This window comes from Schistocerca serialis, chromosome 4, assembly GCF_023864345.2.
Source record: "Schistocerca serialis cubense isolate TAMUIC-IGC-003099 chromosome 4, iqSchSeri2.2, whole genome shotgun sequence".
In the NCBI taxonomy this organism is placed as follows: domain Eukaryota; kingdom Metazoa; phylum Arthropoda; class Insecta; order Orthoptera; family Acrididae; genus Schistocerca; species Schistocerca serialis.
In genome coordinates, this window is record NC_064641.1 from 286,805,578 (window position 1) to 286,828,546 (window position 22,969).

General features: G+C 42.7%; 1 protein-coding gene across 1 annotated transcript in view; it reads right to left on the reverse strand.

The window, feature by feature from the left end:
- Positions 1-22,622, reverse strand: part of LOC126474399 (cationic amino acid transporter 3-like) — a 147,107-nt gene extending 124,485 nt beyond the window's left edge. Inside the window, exon 1 of the mRNA XM_050101868.1 lies at positions 22,607-22,622. Coding sequence (XP_049957825.1) covers positions 22,607-22,622 — 16 coding nt within the window. The remainder of the gene's footprint in view (positions 1-22,606) is intronic.
- Positions 22,623-22,969: the final 347 nt, after the last annotated feature.

A 22,969-nucleotide genomic window follows, 5' to 3' on the forward strand; every position in this document is an offset into this window, starting at 1 on the left:
CCATGCAAATGACTCATTTCAACAATAACCAAATGCTAGAGGAATATTGTAACTACAATACAAAGGATGTAATTTGAGAACTATTGAACTTGACTAGAAACACAATTTATTTACACTTTGATTACAGTTATGAGCAACATCAAAATAAACAAATATTAAGATATAAAACAATTTGCAAATAACCATTGTATCCTTTTCCAAGGCCTTGTATTTTGCTGTGACAATTTTTATAAACACAGAAAGATTTCAGAAAACTAATAACCGCCAAAAATTTTATTTAGCTATTTATTCACTTCAGACCACATGCTTCTGCAGAGACCTGTGACCATCTTTAGCACTGAATGGTAATACATTCGTCTTGGTCACCAACATAGTTTTTTATTTACCATTTCATTATGTGTTTTGGGATAACACCATCATCCAGTAAGTGGTACTTTATAAATATACAATATAGGACAAATATGTTTCTCTGCTTCATCGCATTGCTACTATCTTGTCTTATATTGTATGTTTTGTACCACAGATCTCATGATGGTTATCCTGAAATGTGTAATGAGATGATAAATAAAAAATTATATTGGTGATCAAACAACTATATTGTAATATAATCATCAGAAATTAAAAAATAAAATATAAATCATTCTTCAAAAGGCATAGTCTCTATACACTATTCAAATACAGAGCAGTACATGAAAATATAGACACTCTTTGATAGTTAATATCTTTCAAACAAATTGACATATGATTGCAGTTTTGTATGGTAGTGGAGTCCATTGTTTTCTCAACAGATCTTGGTGCACATTTTCCAGCAGATGAGAGTGCAGCAATGAGTGACATAAGACTCGCGTTTGAGCAATACAAGGCCGTATTAAATGAAGTATGAAAATACAATGGAGGTATAACAGCAACAGCATCATGTTTGCGGAACTCAGCCACCAACATGCACAACAATTTATCATATTTGGATTAAATTTGAAGCTGATGGTACTGCTCAGTATGTGCACAAAGAAAGGTCTGGGCAACAGAAAACATCAACAAGTTAACCCCCCAGTGCTGCTCTGTTGCAACATTTCACAATGTCATCTCAAAAATCTGTGAAGCAGCGTAAGCCAATCATGTGTACAATGAATTCTGAAGGCTTTAAAGTGGAAAGAGTGCTTTCCAAGATCACTGCAAATAATTTGAAGGCTTGCTTCATGAGGATGAAAGATTTGCGGTGACAGTTATCTGGTCTGATGAGGCACAATTCAGACTAAATGGTACTGCAAAGTACCATAACGGCATGTACTGGGTTCCTGAAAATCCTCACATTCATGTGGGGAAACATGTTAATCTACTGGGTATTAAAGTGTGGTGTAGTCTTCATCACACAGTTTGATGGGCCCATTCTTCCTCGAAGGTAACATAAATGATGAAGTGTACCTTCTTATGCTGCAAACATCAATTTTACGTGCCATATGAGAGGTGTCTGGAAATAAAAGATTTTACCTACAACAAGACAGTACTCTGTCTCCCTACCACAGAGATGTCAGAACCTACTTAGATGAAAAGCTACCTGGATAATGGATAAGTCAAAGAGGAGCTATTGAGTACCCACCATTGTCTCCACACCACACAGCTCTTGACTTCTACGTATGGGGGAACTTGAAAAATGGAGTTTATAAAAGGACACCAGCTGCACTGAACATGCTACGAGAAACCATCAAGGCATCCTGTGTGGCTATCACACCAGCAACACTGCGGACATTGTTTAGTCAACAGATCGCAGCATCAACATTGTTGAGCACCCCATGTACTGAATATGAAAACATTGATGCTACAACAACTGTTTCTGATATGATGAAAGAGTAGATGTTCTATCAAATATTGTACTGAGTCAGTAAATGCACACATGCAAGGATAGTACTCACATGATTGAAAAAGGTCAGGTTCCATGTTATGCCCAAAAAAGGGGCAAATGGAGCTGAACTGACTGCACTGTCATCCTTTCCTAGTGGTGTCAATGGATGCAGTATGGAGGGAAACAACTCTACTGTATTTATTTGCCCTACAACAACTGTATCTGATTTGATGAAAGAGTAGATGATTCAATTGGTGCTGAGCACAATGGGACTTAACTTCTGAGGCCATCAGTCCCCTAGAACTTAGAACTACTTAAACCTAACTAACCTAAGGACATCACACACATCCATGCCCGAGGCAGGATTCGAACCTGCGACCATAGCGGTCGCGCGGTTCCAGACTGTAGCGCCTAGAACCGCTCGGCCACCCCGGCCGGCTAGTAGATGTCTATCAAATATTGTACTGGGCCAGTAAATGCACACATGCAAGGATAGTACTCACACAATTGAAAAAGGTCAGGTTCCATGTTATGCCCATTGAAGGGGCAAATAGAGATGGACTGACTGCAGTGTCATCCTTTCCTAGTGGTGTCGATGGATGCAGTATGGAGGGAAATGACTCTACTGTATTTATTTGACATCATATTATGATACTGGACGAGGGTGGTAAGTCTTCTCAAAGATTCAACCAACATAGTGGAAGTGAGGTAATAGATGTGTATCAGTTTTGGAGTCATTGGGGTCAAGGAAATTGTAACATTTTCATAGTACTGGTGGAAGTGAAATGGACTGAGATCTAATAATATTATGAAAAGTAAAGACTGCTAGTCACCACATAAGGAGATGCTGAGTTGCAGACAGGCACAATGAAAAGACTGGCGAACATTGAAGCTTTCGGCCAAAAGGCAATTTTTGGGAATAGAAAACACATACACATTCACAAAAGCACAACTCACATGCACACATGCCTGTCCATGACTGAACGCCTGCTCAGTGTGGTGATTAGCAGTCTACCCGTTTCATAATATTGATGTTATCCCAGCCTGTACTTTGCATTTTTGAAAGATTGAAGTTTGATAATCTGTTGACAATGAAGTCAACAGAGATGGTGTACAAGTTTGGATTGGACAAGAATGGGAGAGGAAAATGGTAGTGATACTGTAGACAATCCCAACATCAACATTCATGTTGAGAGATTTAGGAAACCCCACAAACTGGCATCCATACACACCAAGTTTCAACGTCACTGGTAGAAAAAAGTACCTGTCCCAACTTTTACAGATCTATATGCCCTATTGTGCTCTAGTGGTAACAATAGTTACATATTCATATTATAGGCACTGATTTTTTTTTTTTATTGTCTGCGCTTCATCCAAAATGCATAGAAAATAATAACTCTATGTTACTTTTTATATTTGAGAAATAAAACAAAAATGCATAATTGAAGGTGTGTTGGGACATTATGTGGTAATAGGTCAAAGTAACACCAAACACTATATCTTAAGATAATGACCAACCCTTTTATGATTCTCTCTATGACCAATGGTAAGACAGAAGTGTTGCTAGAGGAAGAAGTAAAGGATCCTGAAATTGTTTTCCAACACAATGTGGTCATAGCTGTTTAGACCTGTAGTTTCAGTTAATAATAATGTTCACATTAAACATTTCTGAAAATATTCAAAGCAGGAAACACAGATTGGTGCAGCTGCGCAAATACTTAGTATGACCTACTAGATAGAAACAGCAGCTGAGTAGTGTAAAAGGAAAAGCAGTATCTTTTTTCAAAGCACCTGCTTTGTTACTAGTACACATAATATCCTGATTTGTAAAGAATGTAAAAGTAACCACATAAATAACAGTGTGAGTAGATTAGCACTAATTTAATTTATTTTTAATATCATTTACACAAATAGCAATTGCTGCTTCTGCCTGTTAAGGTACTACTTTAATTGTTGCTCATCCCTGAAGGATCTCTTTCATGGTGGAATTTACAGAAAACAAGGCATGTATTAATAAAATTATTACGATAACAAAATATGAGAGATTTGCTGGTCAGTAGGCCTACTTACATACAGAAGGGCCAGAAAATCTCTCACACAACTTATTTGTTTTCTCAACTGTGTTTTCTTCTTATATAATTACATTGATAAGACTTCAACATGTGGGATCATTGTTTCAGGATGTTGATTTTTCATTTTACACTATTTGTCCTCACAAAACTGGGTGTTCCATCTAAATAATTTCAGTTGCTGTAATTCTTATCTACCATACTTTGAGATGAGAGAACAACTGGTTCTGAAATCTAGTCTTTTTATCATCTTTCATTTGTGTATATCTGCTGCTATCACTGGGTACCATTTCTTTCACCCATCAGATGAGTTCAGTTTAGAGCTCCTTATCTTTTCTGTCCAACAGAATATATAAAATAAATTCTTGCTACTGCATTATCTACTTCAGATTTTTAGTTGTTTGATTTCTTGGTAGTTTTAATTGGCCTCAATAAAGACATAGACTTCATCGAACAATAGTGCTGTCAACAGTGGACAGTAAAGCCTTCAATGCTGTGTTTAAAATACATAAGACTCGAGTAATGCTTAATATCTGCATAGTTTTGGACAAAGGACAAGATGGATGTCTTTGGTCCATTCATATGCCTTACACTCAAATCAATGTGCCGTAAGCAAACTATTATGTCTGTATTGCATGTGTAGCAATTTACAAAGGCCTATGTGTTTGCAAGTAATTGACTTATATATGAGTTTGGTGATAATATTACACCTTCACTAACTCACATTATTCCACACATTTAAGAAATTGCTTGTGTAACGTAGACAAGAAATACAATAGTTTGCTAATATTTTATGGTAAGTAATGCCCATGACTGCAGAAAGAAAAGTAATGGAAGATAATTAGGGTGAACATTATATGAAATAAAATGCTTTTAATAATAACTTACAAAAATCTTTAGGTCACTTACCTGTAGCTGCTAATGAATAGGGCTGAAATATGTTGCACACTTGATGTGAAATTACCAACTAACCAGACACTGTAATGAATACGTTTAGTAGTTAAATGAATTAGTTTATCTGACCAATTGTTATCTTTCAGTGATAGCAATGATAGCTACACAACATTAAACATTATCTCTTCTCATCTTGATGCAACTTGCCTGAAGTAGCACACATTTTATCAGTAGCAAACAGAATTGTTGAAGTATGTGATACCTTGAGAGGGAGATATCATTTCTTTGGAGCTCATCTATTGCAGTAGCTGTTAACTCATGTGGCCCCTTGTTGGTCTGAAAAGGAATTTATTATTCATTGTTCAGATTTGTATCAGAAAAATATTATAGCATGAGAATTTCATCAAGAGTATAGGAAAGTTACAGAATTAATTGTCTTTCTTAAAACAGTTAATAGAAAGCAGACTACAAAAATCTGCAAAGAATACTGCAGGTTACAGGAAGCCTGGGCTTCGGTGCTATATGTCAAATATTCATAGTTTGCAATATGTGTTCACTGAATTGGTTATTTGTTTCCTAGTTAGCACTAACATGCATTGGGTTAACAAGTGAATGGAACATGTTCATTTTGAATTTGCTACAGTAATGAAAGTTTGTAGCACAAACTTATTAAGAATCATTTCTGGTTGTCCTACAATATGAATTAGGACAGATTAACCCCCTCCCCCCCCCCACTGGGCATATGAAAAGGGATTGTGAGTGGACAGATATATTTCGAGGTACACTTGTCATGCTAAAATGATAAAAATCACTTGAGCTGATGAGTTTATCCATGATTATTTCCATTTTTCAGAGAAAATTATTTTTATCTGCATTTCCTGGCACTATTTAATTGCAGAGCGCACTAGTGGAGGGTATTTAGAGCTTGAACAGGGCAAAATGGGAGCTACACACATTTTGTGTACATGAGTTCAGTAAATGTGTGGCAGTTTTGATGGTTTATGTAGAATCTACAGTTCTTTGACAACAACAAAACATATTTTAAATGTGAATTGAGTGTGTTTCATGTTCTGTATGTTATGTGCAATCCTAATTTCTTTATTACATTTGCTAGTCTGTGTGTTGATTTGTGTTTTCATGTTAAAGTGTGCCATTACTTTTTGTTAGTCATGTCATGAGCGTTGCTGTTCATATATATAGTTTATGGTTATGAGTTGCATTGTTCCTCATTCTTATTCATAATCTGCTCTTCTGAGTGGGACTTTATTCAGTCTGTGTAGCATGTGTTGGCAAGCTACAAGTCTGTGGTTTTATGGGTTGTTTGGTGTAGCATGCATAAATGCTGCTGTTCTGTAAATGTTAAATGTGTGCTTATAGCTGTCTCTCTTTATTGCTATGTCCAAGAAGTGTATTTGTTGTTGTGCTTTTTCCCATGGTGAATTGGATATTTTTATGTATATTGTTTATGTCTGCATGAAGTTAATTTATCTTCTCTGCTGCTTCATCTATCATACAGATTATATCATCCCCAACTCTGCACCAGTATACTATACTGTATCCTTTCTTGGCGATTATTGTGAGCATTTTCTACAAGATTGATGAATATGTTTGGCAATATTCCTGATATTGGGGATCTTATTTGAAGTACATCTTTTTGTAAGTAATGTTCCTTTGAAACTGAAAGTAATCTTGAGATGTGATTACTTTAAGGGTTTTCACTATTTCTCTACCATTATCTGGGGTTGTTTGTTGTAAGTCAGTGGGTTCTCTTCAAATAGTTTTACTGTGTCTGTAGTAAGTAGCAGGGTAGGGTGTGGTGGACAATAAAGTGCTGCTTGTGGGAGCATGGAGGGACATGGCGGGGACAGGGTAGGGCAGGTAGATTGGGGGGGGGGGGGGGGGGGGGGGGAGTGGGAGGGGAGCAGAAAAGGAGAGGAATAGAGGAGAAGAAAAAAGACCGTGGGTGCATTGGCAGAACAGAAGGCTATGTAGTACTAGAGTGGGAGCAGCGAAGGGGGTAGGTGGGTGAAGGGCAGGGACTAACAAAGGTTGAGGTTAGGAGGGTTACAGGAATATAGCATATATTGCAGGGAGAGTTTGCAACTGCACAGTTCAGAAAACCTGGTGTTCATAGGAAGGAGTCAAGTAGCAAAGACTGTGAAGCAGTGATTGCAATAGAGAACATTGTGTTGGGTTTCATGCTCGGTCCAGCTGTCTCTTGGCCACAGTTTGTCAGTGGCCATTCATGTGGACAAACAGTTTGCTGGCTGTCATGCCCACATAGAATGCAGCACAGTGGTTGCATCTTAGCTAGTAGATCACCTAACTACTTTCAGAGGTAGCTCTGCCTTTGATGGGATTGGTGATGCTTGTGAGCAGGCTCGAGTAGGTGGTGGTAGTGGGAGGATGTATGGGACAGGTCTTACATCTAGGTCTATAGATCTGTTGCAGAGATGTGAGGCATGAGGTGAGGGGTTGGGAGTGGGGGGGGGGGGGGGGAAGGGGGAGTACGGATGGATGAGGATATTGTGTAGATTTGGTGGGCAGTGGAATATCCTGTTGGAGGGGTGGGAAAGATAGTGGGTATGACACTCCTAATTTCAGGGCATGAAGAGAGATAGTTGAAACACTGACAGAGAATGTGATTCAGTTACTTCAGTCCTGAGTAGTACTGAGTCATGAGAGAATGCTCCTTTGTGGCCAAATGGTGGGACATTTGGAGGTGGTGGATGACTGGACAGATAAGGCTTGGGAGATCTGTTTCTATATGAGTTTGGGAAAGTAATTGTAGTTTGCGAAGGCCTCAATGAGACCCTTGGTATATTTGGAAAGGGATATCTCATCTCTACAGATGCAACAACCATGGGAGACTAGGCTATATGGAAGGGAATTCTTGGTGTGGAATGGGTGGCAGCTGTTGAAGTAGAAGTATTCCCGATAATTGGTAGGGTTGATACGGACAGAGGTACTGACGTAGCCGTATCTGAGGTGGAAGTTTTCACAAACCGATATTACCCTCCCAACCTGGAACAGAAACCACTTCCATGCCTTATCTATTAATCACCACCCTTTTTCAAAAGTCCCACCACCATCTGGCCACAAAGGAGAGCATCCTTTGTGACTCATTACCACCCAAGACTGGAGCAACTGAAATACATTCTGTGCCAGGGTTTCGATTATCTGTCATCATACCCTGAGAAGAGGAATATCATACCACCTATCCTCCCCACCCCCATCACAGCGGTATTACATTGCCCACCGAAACTAAACAACATCCTCATCCATACCTTCTCCACCCATCCTCCCAACAACTTGACTCATGGCTCATATCCCTGCAATAGACCTAAATGCAATACCTATCCCATACATCCTCTTACCACCATCTATCCAATACATCCTCCCACCACCACCTGCTCCAGTCCTGTCACAAGCATCAGCTATCTCATCAAAGGCAGGGCATCACTTATCCCATCAAAGGCTGGGCTGCATGTGAAAGCACCTATGAGATCTGCAAGCTAAACTGCAACCACTGTCATTCTACATGGGGATGACAACCAACACGCAGTTTGTCCATGTGAATGGCCACCAACTGACTGTGGCCAATAGACAGCTGGACCATCCAGTTGCTGAACATGCTGCCAAACACAATGTTCTCTACTTCAATGACAGCTCCACAGTCTGTGCCACCTGGATCCTTCCTACCAACACCAGCTTTTCTGAACTGTGCAGGTGGAATACTCCCAGCAATATATCCCATGTTTCTGTAACCCTCCTTGCCTCAAACTTCCTTAGGCCCTGCCCTTTGCCTACCTATCCCATTCCCTGCTCCCACTCTAGCACAGCACAGCCTTCTGTTCCACCAATGCACCCACACTCTTTTTGCCTCTTCCTCTTTTGCACTTCTCTTCTTTCCCACTACCTCCCCCCTCCTCCGTCAAACCTCCTGCCTGCACCTAACTGCACTACACTGCCCCTGTACGCTCCCACAAGCAGCACTTCCCTGACACCAACCCCTACCTTATTATCACTCCCCCTCCCCGACCCAGTGTCCTCTTTGCTCTCACCACACACAGTGCTTCTCCCATCATGCACAGTTACTCATATTCTGGCCTCAGTGGCGAGAGACAGTGATCACATGTATGTGTGTCTGAGTTGTGCTTGTGTGAATGGATGTGTGTTGTCTACTTTAGAGGAAGTCCTTTTGGCCAAAAGCTCACACTTTTAACAGTCTTTTTGTTATGTCTGAGTAGCAATCGATCCTTTTCTTAATCTTCTCATTATTCCATCCTGAATCATCTATTGTGGAATTCTGTTGTTTATTTTGGAAGTCTGATTGAATTTGATGTCTTACACGATCTTATGGAATCTGAGGCTGATATTCTTGAAACAGGTGTATAATTTGAAGGGAAATGCTGGGAAATAACTGACATTTCTGTAATATCATCATTTTTATGTTTCTTGTCATTCCTTAGTTGCATTCATACACCTGGAGTTGTTGTATGTCTATGCAGCTACAGGAAAATATAGAGAAATAGAAATGATGCACCACAAGGGATTATGATTACTGGTCACAAATTGATTGTCACACAGGTATTGATGGAAGTTGCAAAACTGTAAACTTTGGCAGCCATTAGATGAACATGTAATGCTGCAGTGCAGTTTCACCATGCAGCTGGCTAGCATAGCAAATCGAGGCAAGTTCATGCCAGGGTATAAAGTCTGCAAATTTCATTCTGTGTTCTTAGTTGGATAATAACTATGCCTTGCTGGGCTAAAGGAACCCAGCTGGAATAATTGGCAAATCACTTGACATTTGAATAGAAGCAATGCCATTATTTGGTGATGTTGGCAAGATGAATGAACCATGGCCAAATATAGTGTCAAGAAGGAAGCAGTGGACCTACAGAGACAACAGAATGTGAGGACTGAGCAGTCATCAGAGAGACATGTGGAGCCCCAGAGTCACCATTATCATTGGTTCAATGGGCAACTGGTGCTTCAGTGACTACAAAGACCATTAACAGGTAGCTCTCAGAAAGGGGGCAAACTGGCATTGTTCCTTACACTGACTACGATTGACTTTCATGCACCAACAAGCACATTTGCAGTGGTGTTAGGTATATTTGGCTTGAAATCTTATTGACTGGAGTAGAATTGTCTTCAGTGATAAGTCCTACTTCAAAATGAACCCCAATGACCAGCCGGTCTGGAGATGTCCTGGACAGTGGTGGGAGACATGCACATTGTATCTACTGACTTCCATCCAATTCAGATAATTCCTTCTCTCTCTCTCTCTCTCTCTCTCTCTCTCTCTCTCTCTCTCTCTCTCTCTCTCTCTCTCCCTCTATCCCCTTTAGTTTTTTTTTAGAATGAATGAAGCCTCTTCAGTGACCTGTAATATAAGTTTGTTATAAGTATATAATAATTGTGGGAAGGAGAGGAGAAGACGAAAGGAAGTGGGTTTTAAGGGAGAGGGTAAGGAGTCATTCCAATCCCGGGAGCGGAAAGACTTACCTTAGGGGGAAAATAGGACAGGTATAGACTCGCACACACGCACATATCCAACCATTGTATTGTGGTTGGATATGTGCGTGTGTGCGAGTGTATACCTGTCCTATTTTCCCCCTAAGGTAAGTCTTTCCGCTCCCGGGATTGGAATGACTCCTTACCCTCTCCCTTAAAACCCACTTCCTTTCGTCTTCCCCTCTCCTTCCCTCTTTCCTGATGAGGCAACAGTTTGTTGCGAAAGCTTGAATTTTGTGTGTATGTTTGTGTTTGTTTGTGTGTCTATCGACCTGCCAGCGCTTTTGTTCAGTAAGTCACCTCATCTTTGTTTTTATATATAATTTTTCCCACGTGGAATGTTTCCTTCCATTATATATATATATATATATATATATATATATATATATATATATATATATATATATATATATATATATATATAATAATTGTGTTATATAATGTTTCCAAATTAGTTACTGTATTACACTTTTTTGTTATTCTCTTGCTGTGATTAAAGAAGGTGTGCTGCTTACGATATTTTGATCTTGTTATTCCAAATATGTCATCCTGGAGTAGTATTCAGCTCACCTGTGTATACCAGCATCCCCAATATTTGGTATTTGTGAACACCTGTCAATTGAACACTTCACTTTCACTGTGTGTTGGTTATGTGTTTCTGTATATCTTGTTGCAACTATAACTGTGTCTTCTTCAGTCATCATTACAGGAAAACTTTCACATACAAAGAGCCCTTGCAATGAACAATAAAATAATACATGACAGGCTGACATACACTGATCAGCCAGAACATTATGACCACCTACCCGATAGCCAGTATGTCCCAACTTTGGCATGGATAACAGCGGCAACACATTATGTTATGGAAGCTATGAGACCTTGGTAGGTCACTGGAGTGAATTAACACATCTGCACACACAGGTTACCTAATTCCCATAAATTCTTGAGAGGGGGGAAATGAGTTCTGACACCTCATTCAATCATACCCCAGATGTGTTTGATTGGATTCAGATCTGGCAAGTTGGTTGCCCAGCACATCAATCAGAACTCACCACTGTGTTCCTCAAACCACACCATCACACTCCTGACCTTGTGACACGGCACATGATCTTGGCTGAAAAATGCCACTGCTGTCGTAAAACATGATCATCATGAAGAGGTGTACATGTCTGCAACCAGCACATGATACTCCTTGGCCAACATGGTGCCATGCACAAGCTCCACTGGATCCATGGATGCCTATGTGAGTGTTCCCCAGAGCATAATGGAGCCGCCACAAGCTTGTCTCCATCCCACAGTACAGGTGCCAAGCAGCTGTTCCCCTGGAAGACAGTGGATTCAGACCCTAACATTGGCATGATGAAGAAGGTATTAGGATGCATAAGAGCATGCAACACTCTGCCACTGCACCAACATCCAGCTGTACAGGCAGTAATCATTTAAGCTGCAACAACAACACAGTCACTGAGACACTTCTACCAAATATACATATATTAACACATCTGCACACACAGGTTACCTAATTCCCATAAATTCTTGAGAGGAGGGCAATGTGTTCTGACACCTCACTCAGTCGCATCCCAGGTATATATTCTCATGGTCTAAAATGACTCTCCACAATATTAGCAAATCAATTAACAAGCTCAGAAATTCTAAAACAAAGAACTGTTATGGAATGAGTAATTTTGTCATAAAGAGCATATCAAATGAAATATAAATGCCATTGCTTTATCTAGTCAACAGAATTGTGGCTACAGTGTTTTCCCTCCTGACGTTTAAGAAAATAGGAAGACAACTCCCCAGTAATTATAAATCTATATCAATTGTTCTAATTGTATCACAAATATTAAGAAGCTGCATACATAAATGAACAAATGACTACACTGAAAATAACATGTTACTGAATACAAACCAGTTTGGCTTTAGATAAGACCTGTCAACAGCAAAAGCCGTAAGAAATCTGCTAGATATAATACATGAAGGTGTTGGAAAGAGATATGTTACAGCACTATGCCTACAGACTTCAGCAAAGCCTTTGGCTCACTGTCACATGAGACTATATTAATAAAACTTATCTCACTGTGACATTAGAGATGAATCATCAACTACACTACTGGCCATTAAAATTGCTGCACCACGAAGATGACGTGCTACAGATGTGAAATTTAACCGACAGGAAGAAGATGCTGCTATATGCAAATGATTAGGTTTTCAGATCATTCACACAAGGTCGGCACTGGTGGCGACACCTACAACGTGCTGACATGAGGAAAGTTTCCAGCCGATTTCTCATACACAAACAGCAGCTGACCGGCGTTGCCTGGTGAAGCGTTGTTGTGATGTCTCGTGTAAGGAGGACAAATGCATACCATCACGTTTCCGACTTTGTTAAAGGTCGGATTGTAGCCTATCGCGATTGCAGTTTATCATATCGCGACATTGTTGCTCGTGTTGGTCGAGATCCAATGACTGTTAGCGAAATATGGAATCGGTGGGTTCAGGAGGGTAATATGGAACACCATGCTGGATCCCAATGGCCTCATATCACTAGCAGTCGAGATGACAGGCATCTTATCCACATGGCTGTAACGCACCGTGCAGGCACATCTAGATCCCTGAGTCAACATACGGGGACGTTTGCAAGACAACAACCATCTGCACGAACAGTTTGACGAATTTGCAGCAGCATGGACTATCAGCTCGGAGACCATGGCTGCAGTTACCCTTGATGCTGCATCACAGACAGGAGCGCCTGCGATGGTGTACTCAATGACGAACCTAGGCGCACGAATGGCAAAATGTGTTTTCGTGTATTCGTCATTGCCATACTGGAATTTCACCTGGCGTTATGGTATCGGGTGCCATTGGTTACACATCTCGGTCACCTCTTGTTCGCATTGATGGCACTTTGAACACTGGACATTACATTTCAGATGTGTTACAACCCGTGGCTCTACCCTTCATTCGATCCCTGCAAAACCCTACATTTCAGCAGGATAATGCATGACCGCATGTTGCAGGTCCTGTACGGGCCTTTCTGGATACAGAAAATGTTTGACTGCTGCCCTTGCCAGCACATTCTCCAGATCTCTCACCAATTGAAAACGTCTGGCAAATGGTGGCCGAGCAACTGGCTCATCACAATACGCCAGTCATTACTCTTGATAAACTGTGGTATCGTGTTGAAGCTGCATGGGCAGCTGTACCTGTACACATCATCCAAGCTCTGTTTGACTCAATATCCAGGTGTATCAAGGTTTTTATTACGGCCAGAGGTGGTTGTTCTGGGTACTGATTTCTCAGGATCTATACACCCAAATTGCGTGAAAATGTAATCACATGTCAGTTATTGTATAATATATTTGTCCAATTATACCCGTATATCATCTGCATTTCTTCTTGGCATAGCAATTTTAATGGTGAGCAGTATATATTTAGAACCTCCCTGTCTGACAGACTACAGTTAGTATATCAAAATAGCCAGGCATCACGGTTGTTGAAAATAAAACATGGAATACTACAGGTATTGGTTTCTGGACCTTTCCTCTTCTTCGTGTATATAAATGATTTCTCAAGTAACATACCATGTAGGAATGTGTTGTATGTTGATAACATCACACTGATAACAACCAGTATAAACTTAACAAAGTGTTCAAGGTTACAATAGAGAAATTATCGGTATGACTGATCACTGGTGTCTAGTCAACCAGCTGTCCATTAGCAAAACAAAACATAAGAACTTTATTTAAACCTCATAGCAATGAAGTCTCAGATAAGATTGTGAAATTATTTGGACTTGCGATTGATAAAGGACTACCATGGAAAGGACACATAAATTACTTAAATAGCAAATCGGCAAGAATTTTATGTTTGTTAATATAAATCAAGATAAAATATCAGTGAGAATCAGCTACTCTACTCTTATTACACCTTATTCCACTTCCATCTACAATATGAAATACTGTTGTGGGGAAATGCACCAGAGCCAGTTTACATTTTTCAATGGCAGAAGAAAGCCTTTAGATGTATTCTAGCTTTGCCTCCAGAGAAACTGCAGAAGTCATTTCTGAACACTCAACATACTTACAAACCCCAGCCTTTACATCAATGGTTGTCTAATTTATGCTAAAGAAAACTTAAACAAACTTAGGCTAAGAAATAGTGTTCACTGGTTCAACACAAGAAATGCCACATGATAGGTTTACCATTCTCAAGACTTTCTCTCACACACAATAACCACAAACACATGACCCTTAAATTCTTCAACAAATTGCCAAAAACAGCCCACTTGATTCCCTTACACAAGTACAAGAAAGTATTAGAAACTTTGCTAAAAGTGCAATAATTTTATATAGTTGATGAACTCATAGAGACTGATTTCCAAGAAATGAGCTTTGGGTAAATGTATGTAATAATCATACTATTAGAATTCTGCAATTATGTACACGTAAATAAATATATGAGTATCTTGCTTCAACTAGCCATAAGTTATCAAAAACCATAAATGTATGTAACTATGTAACATGCGGAGCTGTATCCTCATTTATTAGTGCATTTCCTCACCCAGTAGGAACTTTGCTTTGCTTATTAAGTAATGTCTTCCCGGTAGCTGCGTCTGTCTCACCAAAATCACACTGAAATTAAGAAACCAGGATCCTAGGTTAAGTTTTCCAAAATCAAAAGTCAAGATCGTATTCATTGTTGAACATTTATGTCAACCACAGTGCGATTTATTTGTCATCACTCGCCCACACAATATTCATGTGACCAGGCCTCTTACACTCAATCGTCACATTAGGTAGGTCAAAAACTTCCAGTCATTAACAAAGTTCACAATTACAATTACCGAAAAATTAACCAACTTGCCGCACTTTTGCTCCAAGAGAATCTGACCGAGAACTAACTAGAGCTGCACCAGCTCGGACCTTATATAGACCAGTGCTTGAATATTTGACTATTTCTGTTAATATATTATAGTTTATAATTTCCCATGGTTAAAATGATCATGGTTTTGAAGTTAACTATTGGGTTTTATTATTTAAAATAACATGAGTGAGCTGTATCAATTTAAATACGCGGAACTAACTTATGCATCCGCCATGGGAATTCCCGACTTATAACCACGGCAGCCCTTTTGAACAATAATTTTCACATATCCAAATTTACTTAATTTTTAATTAATGCACTTACAAAGTTGAGACTGGGGTTATTTTATGTAGAAAAATAAAGGCAGCAAAAGTGTCAAAACAGATCTCGAAATTATTTGGTAGTTTGGTCACAATTGGCACTGAAAGTCATACAGGCTACAGATCTTAAGTCTTAATATCTATTTAACTAATAGACTTTAGGTTAATTTAAACACTTTGCTGGAATCAGTAAAATTTAGGCTTTCTTTTGGATGCAGTCTTATAGCTGAATTCGCTATATTAGCTCATTTGAATTTTACTTAATATGTATTGCACAATATACGTCATTGTTCATAACTGTTAATATGATGCATTTCCAACAAAACTAATTAGCTCATTACTTTCAGAATGGACATTAGAATGTACTGAAATAATAGATTTTACAAGGGGAATTTTATTTAAACTATTTCTGAATTCTGTACTATGAGGCTGAAGGCCACAGAATCTGTAGTCGGAATCTGAGTAGTGAAAATGAAAAAAAAAAAAAAAGTTCATTGCTTAACTAAGTTACTGGAGGAGTGTAAAACCAAAACAGGATAGCAGTGGGCAACCCTGCTTCGTTACAACTAGTATGTACAAGTACTTGACTGATATACAACTGCAATTTAACATTTATATACATGTGTATAAATATATATTCCAGTAACTATATATTGATGCTAATAAGTGAAATAGAATGAGTATGAGGAGGATTACCGGGTTGGTTGCGCCAATAATCACACCCATTTAGCAATAGTTCATTTATTAACCTTACCACATACAAGGATCACAAAGAACTGAACTGAACGTGGTGGAACAGCCAAAGATAATGCCTAAGATGAATGCATATCGATGTTGGTGTCGATTTCATTGGCGCCACATACCCCCCCCCCCCCCCCCCCACAGTATGGAGTACTGGAGTACTCTTGAGAAGCCGGGGGGGGGGGGGGGTGACTACGGCATTGGCAGGGATGGTCCACGGTCAGCTCAACAGCATCATTGGGGAGTTGTGTGGGTAGATGTCATGAAGGAAGGTTTGGCCACCGAACCTGGAAGTCATTGAAGCGAGCCGGGCGTCGTACTGGGCGTGCTTGTCATGCACCAACAGGTAGGCTGGCGGTTTGTGGGTGGAACGGAATGACGACGACAATGTCTCCAGTGGGAGTGGCAAACACACGAAGCAAGTCCAGGTCGACGACAGGTGGGGAGGGGAACACATTTCACCAGGTGGCAGGGAATGGCGGAGGTTGTGTGATGAGCACTGGATGAAGAGAAACACATGACAAACAGTGTATAATCATGCAGTATTATTGAGATGTTGTGGATTACGTCCAGGGGGACAGGCACAAACACCTCGAGCGAAGGCACGTTCAAGACGGGGGGCGTGAGAAACCTCGACAGGGCGAGGCAGGCGATGGTGGAGAGGTCAAAGGGACCGGCGGAGGGACCAGTGGCGAGGGCAAGATTGTAGGTAAGCTCGACATGGGGAGCATGTGGTCACTCGACTGAGTGTGTGAGTCCGGCGTAGAGGGCGAGGTCGGAGGAGAGCTCGATGATTGGAGCTGGAAGTCACTCCATCGAGTGTGTGAGTCTGACGTGGAGGGAGTGGTCAGAGCGTTGTGAGCCACAACAGTGAGTTGTGTGGTCGTGGCCTGAAGGGGGGTAGAAGAAGGCTTGACATGAGCAGGCTTAAGTCTGTTGAGAGAGACTGTAACAGCTGAATCTTTCATTTGGATGTCATAGGTGTTAGCTGAGCGCTGGAGAACTCAGTACGGGCCGGTATATGGAGGTTGGAGGGGAGCACAGACAGTGTCACCTCGGAGCATGACATACTCACAATTGTTCAGAGATTTTGGGATGTGAATCTTAGGGCGGGAATGCTTGGTAGGCGGAGGAATATGGAGGTTGATGAAGTGGCGTCTGACGCGGTCCATGAAGGAAGGTAAGTCAGACTGAGGGAGAGAAGTGGAAGGGCTCACAAGTTCGCCAGGGAGAACAATGTTCTGGCCGTATACGAACTTGGCTATTGTGCCTTTGAGGTCTTCCTTATAGATCGCACAAATGCCAAGTAGCACAAGGGGAAGGGCCTCCCTCCACAGAGAGTCGTGGCATCGAAGAGCTGCCTTGAGAGTGCGCTGCCAGTGCTCGACTAGCCCGTTACTTTGCGGGTGATATGCTGTGGTACGGATGCGCCGGATGCCGCAAATGTTACAAATTCCGTTGAACAGGGCCGACTCAAATTGTCTGCCCTGGTCATTCGTGATGATAGCTGGACATCTGAAACACAATACCCATGACTCAACGAAAGCTCGAGCAACAGTTTCTACCGTAATATTGGGGAGGGGGACAGCCTTGACCCAGCGAGTTGTTTGGTTGATAGACGAGAGAACATAATGAAAGCTGTTAGAGGGGGAGAGAGGGGTGACAATGTCAATGTGAATATGCTGGAAACGCCCAGGAGGGATCAAAAAGGCGCCGAGTGGAGTGAAGTGTGCTTGTGTACTTTGCAGCATTGCAACGCAATGTATGAGCGTGCCCAATGCTGGCAGTCCTTGTTGACATTTCTCAACACAAAGCGCTCTGCTACGAGGTGGGCGGATGCACAAACACTGGAGTGGGCTAAATTATGCAATGCATTGAAGACAGCTCGACGGAGCGTGGTTGGGATGAGGTGGTGTAATGTGCCTGCACTTTTGTCGCACCAGAAATGCCATGGAAGGTGGTGAGGATGAAGTATAGTGAAGAAGTAGAGTCTGAAATAAGGTTTTGTGTTTCCTCGTTGGCGGGTTGGAGGTTAGGTAGTTCAGAGAGGTCTAACAGCAAATGGACGGCGTCAACTCATGAAAGGAAATCAGCAACTATATTGTCAGCACCCTTTATGTGTCTGACATCGATGATGAACTGAGATATGAAGTCTATGTATCTGAAGCGGCGAGGAGGCGGGTCAGCTGGCGGGTTTGTAATGGCCACAGCCAGGGGTTTGTGGTCCGCTAAAACATAGAAAGGGCGTCCCTCAACGTCAGTCTTAAAATACTTAATTGCTTTGTAGACAGTGAGCAACTCCCTGTCAAACGTGGAATATTTCCTTTGTGCATTGGTGAGCTTGCACGAAAAGAACTGCAGAGGTGAAGTTTGGCTGTCAATTGTCTGGCTAAGGACAGCGCCGATGGCAGTATCGCTTGCGTCTGTGGTGATGAAAAGCGGCACATTGGGATGAGGATGCGTGATGGTGCAGGCCTCAGTAAGAAGATTTTTGAGGACAGTGAAAGAGTCATTCATAACAGGGGTCCATCGAACAGGTCGAGATCCAGAAGTGTTGGTGCCTGCCAAGGCGTCCATCAGTGGAGCCTTAATCTCTGCAGCCCAAGGTAGATGTCGGTGATAATAATTAACTGTCCCCAGAAAGTGCCTTAGCTCTTTGAATGTCGAAGGTCTGGGTAGGTTTAGTATTGTATGTACTTTCTCTGGGGGCAGTGAAATGCCGTCAGCAGAGACCCCAAAACCAAGAAAAGTGACAGCGGGTTGATGTAGCTGCAATTTGTCCTGGTTGGTCTCTATGCCTGCTGCCACGAGAGTGTTCATAACAGTTTGCACATGTTGAATGTTGTCCTCGATGGAGGAGCTGAACAAAAGAATGTCATCAAGATATGCAAAGCAGAATTTTAGGTCGAATAGCACTTCGTTGATGAAGCGTTGCCAGGTCTGGGTTGCGTTTTTCAGACCGATTGGGGTGGTGATTGCTGTCTTCTCGATGTCTTCAGATGCCATGGGGATCTGGTGGTAGGTCCGTTTGCAATCAATGACAGAGAACGTGGTCGCACCTGCGAGGGAACTGATAAAGTAGGCAATGTTGGGTATGGGGTAGGTGTCCATAACTGTTTGTGCGTTTAGTTGACGGTAGTCTCCACACATGTGCCAGGACCCGTCTTTCTCGGGTGTCATATGTATGGGCGTAGACCAGCTACTGGCAGAGGGTTCAATGATGCCAGAGCTTAGTAGTTCAGATATCTGATTTTTAAGGTCGGAGAGATGCTTGGGACAAAGTCAACGTGGTTTACTGGAGATCGGGGGACCTGGCGTGAGGCAAAGCTTGTGAACCATTTCGTTGGTGATGACGGATATGTTGCCAGCGGCACGGGAGGTGGAGCTGGAAGCAGAGACTGAAGTTTTCCTTGCGTAGGTGAGCGACGTGTTCAAGCTCAACAAGGCACTTGTGCTTGGTTTCTTGTAACGTCTTCGACAGAGATGAGCATGTACGGATGAGATGAGCCCGGACTGATGTGTCACCGGGGGGGAGGGGGGGGGGGGCGAATGTTTATTGCCAGTGGCGGTGGCAGAGGTTTGGTGGCCACAGGGGGCGTGACCGTGGGCGGAGCCAGTGGTGTCCCAGCTGCTTGTTTACTGCTTCCCGGAGCAAGCGGAATGGTCGGCACAGTGCTGCACTTTCCGCATCTGGCCACAGGGCGATGAGCCTGAACCTGAGACTTGTCAGATAGGCAATGGGTGGCGAAACACAGCAGTGATGCATTGTGTAGCTTGTCAGCAATTGTCATTCTTTGCTCAACAGGTTCAGGAGACCTTTGAGCCAAGACAAAGCGGATGTGATGATATAGTTTATCTGACCAGATGGCGAGGAGAGCTGTGTCAGAGAATAGATCGGTGCTGATCAAGGCACGTAGCCATCTCCAGAGCTGTGAAGGTTTGTCATCGCCTAGTTGCTCGATGAGGAACATTTGCCGTATTGCTGCCTCAGTTGATCGTGCAAGCTGACGTAGAACTGTCTTTTTGGCTAGAGTGTACCGGGTAGATGAGTCCGGAGCATCGACACGGTCAGCAATCAAGTCCTCCTGGTCGTGCAGGTGGGTGATGAGTCACAGAAACATGGTTGACTCATCGAGTTGGTAATAGTTGAACACTTAGTCCACAATTTTGAAACAGGTTGTTGCTCTGTCGGGATTAAACAGCGGCAGCATTGGTAAACTCTGTCAGGATCAAACGGTGGCAGCATCGGTAAGTGTTATAGAATGTTCGGAAGAACAGGTTGAGTTGAGTTCATCGAGGCACTGCCTGAATCGAGCTGTTGTTGCTGTAGTATTCCAGGAGAGTGTGCCTCCAGGGGATGTGGCAACGACGGCTGTTCTGGTGGCAGCATGAAGGTGACACGTTGTGGTTGAGCACGATCCATCTCGACATGGTAGACCAACATGGGTGAGACACCGCAATGTGTCTATTGTGGTTGCGGAAGCTCAACATGTTGCGGGTGTGTTCGGATTGATTTGACGCAGAAGACCGACACGGACGAGGCACCGAGATGTGCCGAGAATGGTAGCGGATGCTCGACTGGAGCCGGCGGGGGGACGACAGGTGAGAAAAAGTTCAAAATTTGAGAATGTGAGTTAGTCCGCGGAAAGCTCGACATATGATCAGAGCTGGGGCCACCTGTGTTGCAGGGAGGCTGCGGAGGGGCGGACTGTGCAGAAGCACAGTGTGGGAAATGATGTAGAACGTGGGACAGAATGTGTGAATGTTCACTGTTCATAGTCACTCCACTCAAAAAGGTGTGCGGATAAGGTGAATGTCGTGGCACTAAACACTGAAGCGTAGCAGTGGGACGGAGGCGGAGGTCAGGCACAGATAACAAGTTCTTGTTCCTGTTGCAGGTTGAGGTATCGAAGTAGGAAGGCATGTGCCGATGCTGCACCGAGGCAGGCGCGGGCGTGGTTGGATGCTGAGGAGGCAGACCTGTGAACGAAGCAGTTCCCGCCACGTGGCAAATATCCGTTTTGCACAGCACGGATTGCGGCGTGGCATATCTGTAGGCGCCCCGGTGGTCCCGGTCGCCTATGGTGGACTGGAGGCCGAGCAGTGATCTCTCCAGTTGTCAGGATGCTAGGAAATGACTGTGGACGCGTCAGAAACGGCAAAGAAACATTATTAATTCATAACACCTTCATTCCTGCCGAGTACAATGTGGCTTGGTGATATCAACGACCTTCCCCGAGTCCTCGCTGACTCCTAGCGATGACACCAGCTCCGGGCCACACAGTCTTACTAGTGCAGCGCCGCGTGCTGTGACATAGCGAAGGAATGTCCTCACTTCGTACTTCGGCCGCGCGTGGCTAGTGGCGCCCAGCTGGCCGGCCGGCACGGCTGCAGACAGCAAGCTGTTGTGTATAGGAGGCTCCGGGTTGGAGACCCAGTGCTGTTGGCATGAGAGGTGTTCTCATAGTGTGGAGTGTACTCTTTCCCACCCCGTCTTTTTCCCTGCACCTCCTGGTGGCTCGTCCGCAGTGGACGGGTGGAACGGGCTGCAGTCCCCCAGCGTCGTCGGCTCACCCGGTTGTGATGGCGGACGCACAGGGCCTAGGCCTCGCACGATCTCAACGACGGCTCACTGATGTGATCAGCATTGGCGGTGAGCGAGTCTGCCGTGATGTCTGCTAATCCTAGGTTGATGATTGACAGCGGCAGCAGAGAGGAACAGAGCTGGTACTGTCCCCTCACGTCTGCTGCTGGATGGGCCGCCCTTACTGCAACATCTCCTTAATAAAGATTAACATGGCGATTACCAAGCTGAGTGTTATGCAGCGACACAGTACACATCTAACTGCAAGTCTAACTGCGAGTGCCTTGTTGCTATCAAAGCTGGCGTATTTGAAGGAAGCATGAGCGATGACCTGACATCATGCTCGTTTGTAATGAATGCATTCGTTCTACTTATACTGCTGATTCATCTGTTGTACTCACCCCTTAGGTGTTCTTGTGACAGAGTTACATGTTGTTATGGCAGACTCACGCAAAGTTGTGAAATGCAGTACAGCTGACTCTATACCTCTGTCTTCCACTCTACGAAAGTCTCCGTCTAACGCAAACCCGCGCGCTAAGCAATTCTCTCACGCCTGTTGTGTGTAACCTGGCCATTGCCCCTGCGTGACGACACATTCTGATATATGTGCAATCCTCTTACCACTTGGCTAACCTACTGCCTCTGGCTCTTGACATAGGCAACAAAACTTTGACAATATTCCACGTTTCCAACTCTTTACTATTCCGCGACACTACACATCCCCCTCCTTTAAGAAAATTCGTTCCGAATTTTACAATTCTGGACTTACTGGTTGTGCACGCCATACTTCCTTATACTCTACAGGTATCTTATAACTACTCCTTCAACACTGTCAAACTTTTCTTATCCGCTAATAATCTATTTACACTTAATAGTGATTCCAATCTTATCATTGGTTATCTGTTTATATTACGTTCCACTATTCCCGATCCATCCCATAGGTATTTGATGTATGGTTGTTATTTCAGAACGAGACATCTTTTTCCATATACAAAAGTAAGTTGCACAAATAAACACTAGAACTAAGATTATGCTAGTCGTTGTCACACCAAATATAATTGTGTTTTGTTTACATTTCTCCCGATATTGCTGCACGTGCTGCAGTAGTTGATTAACTGAGATTGCTTTTTTT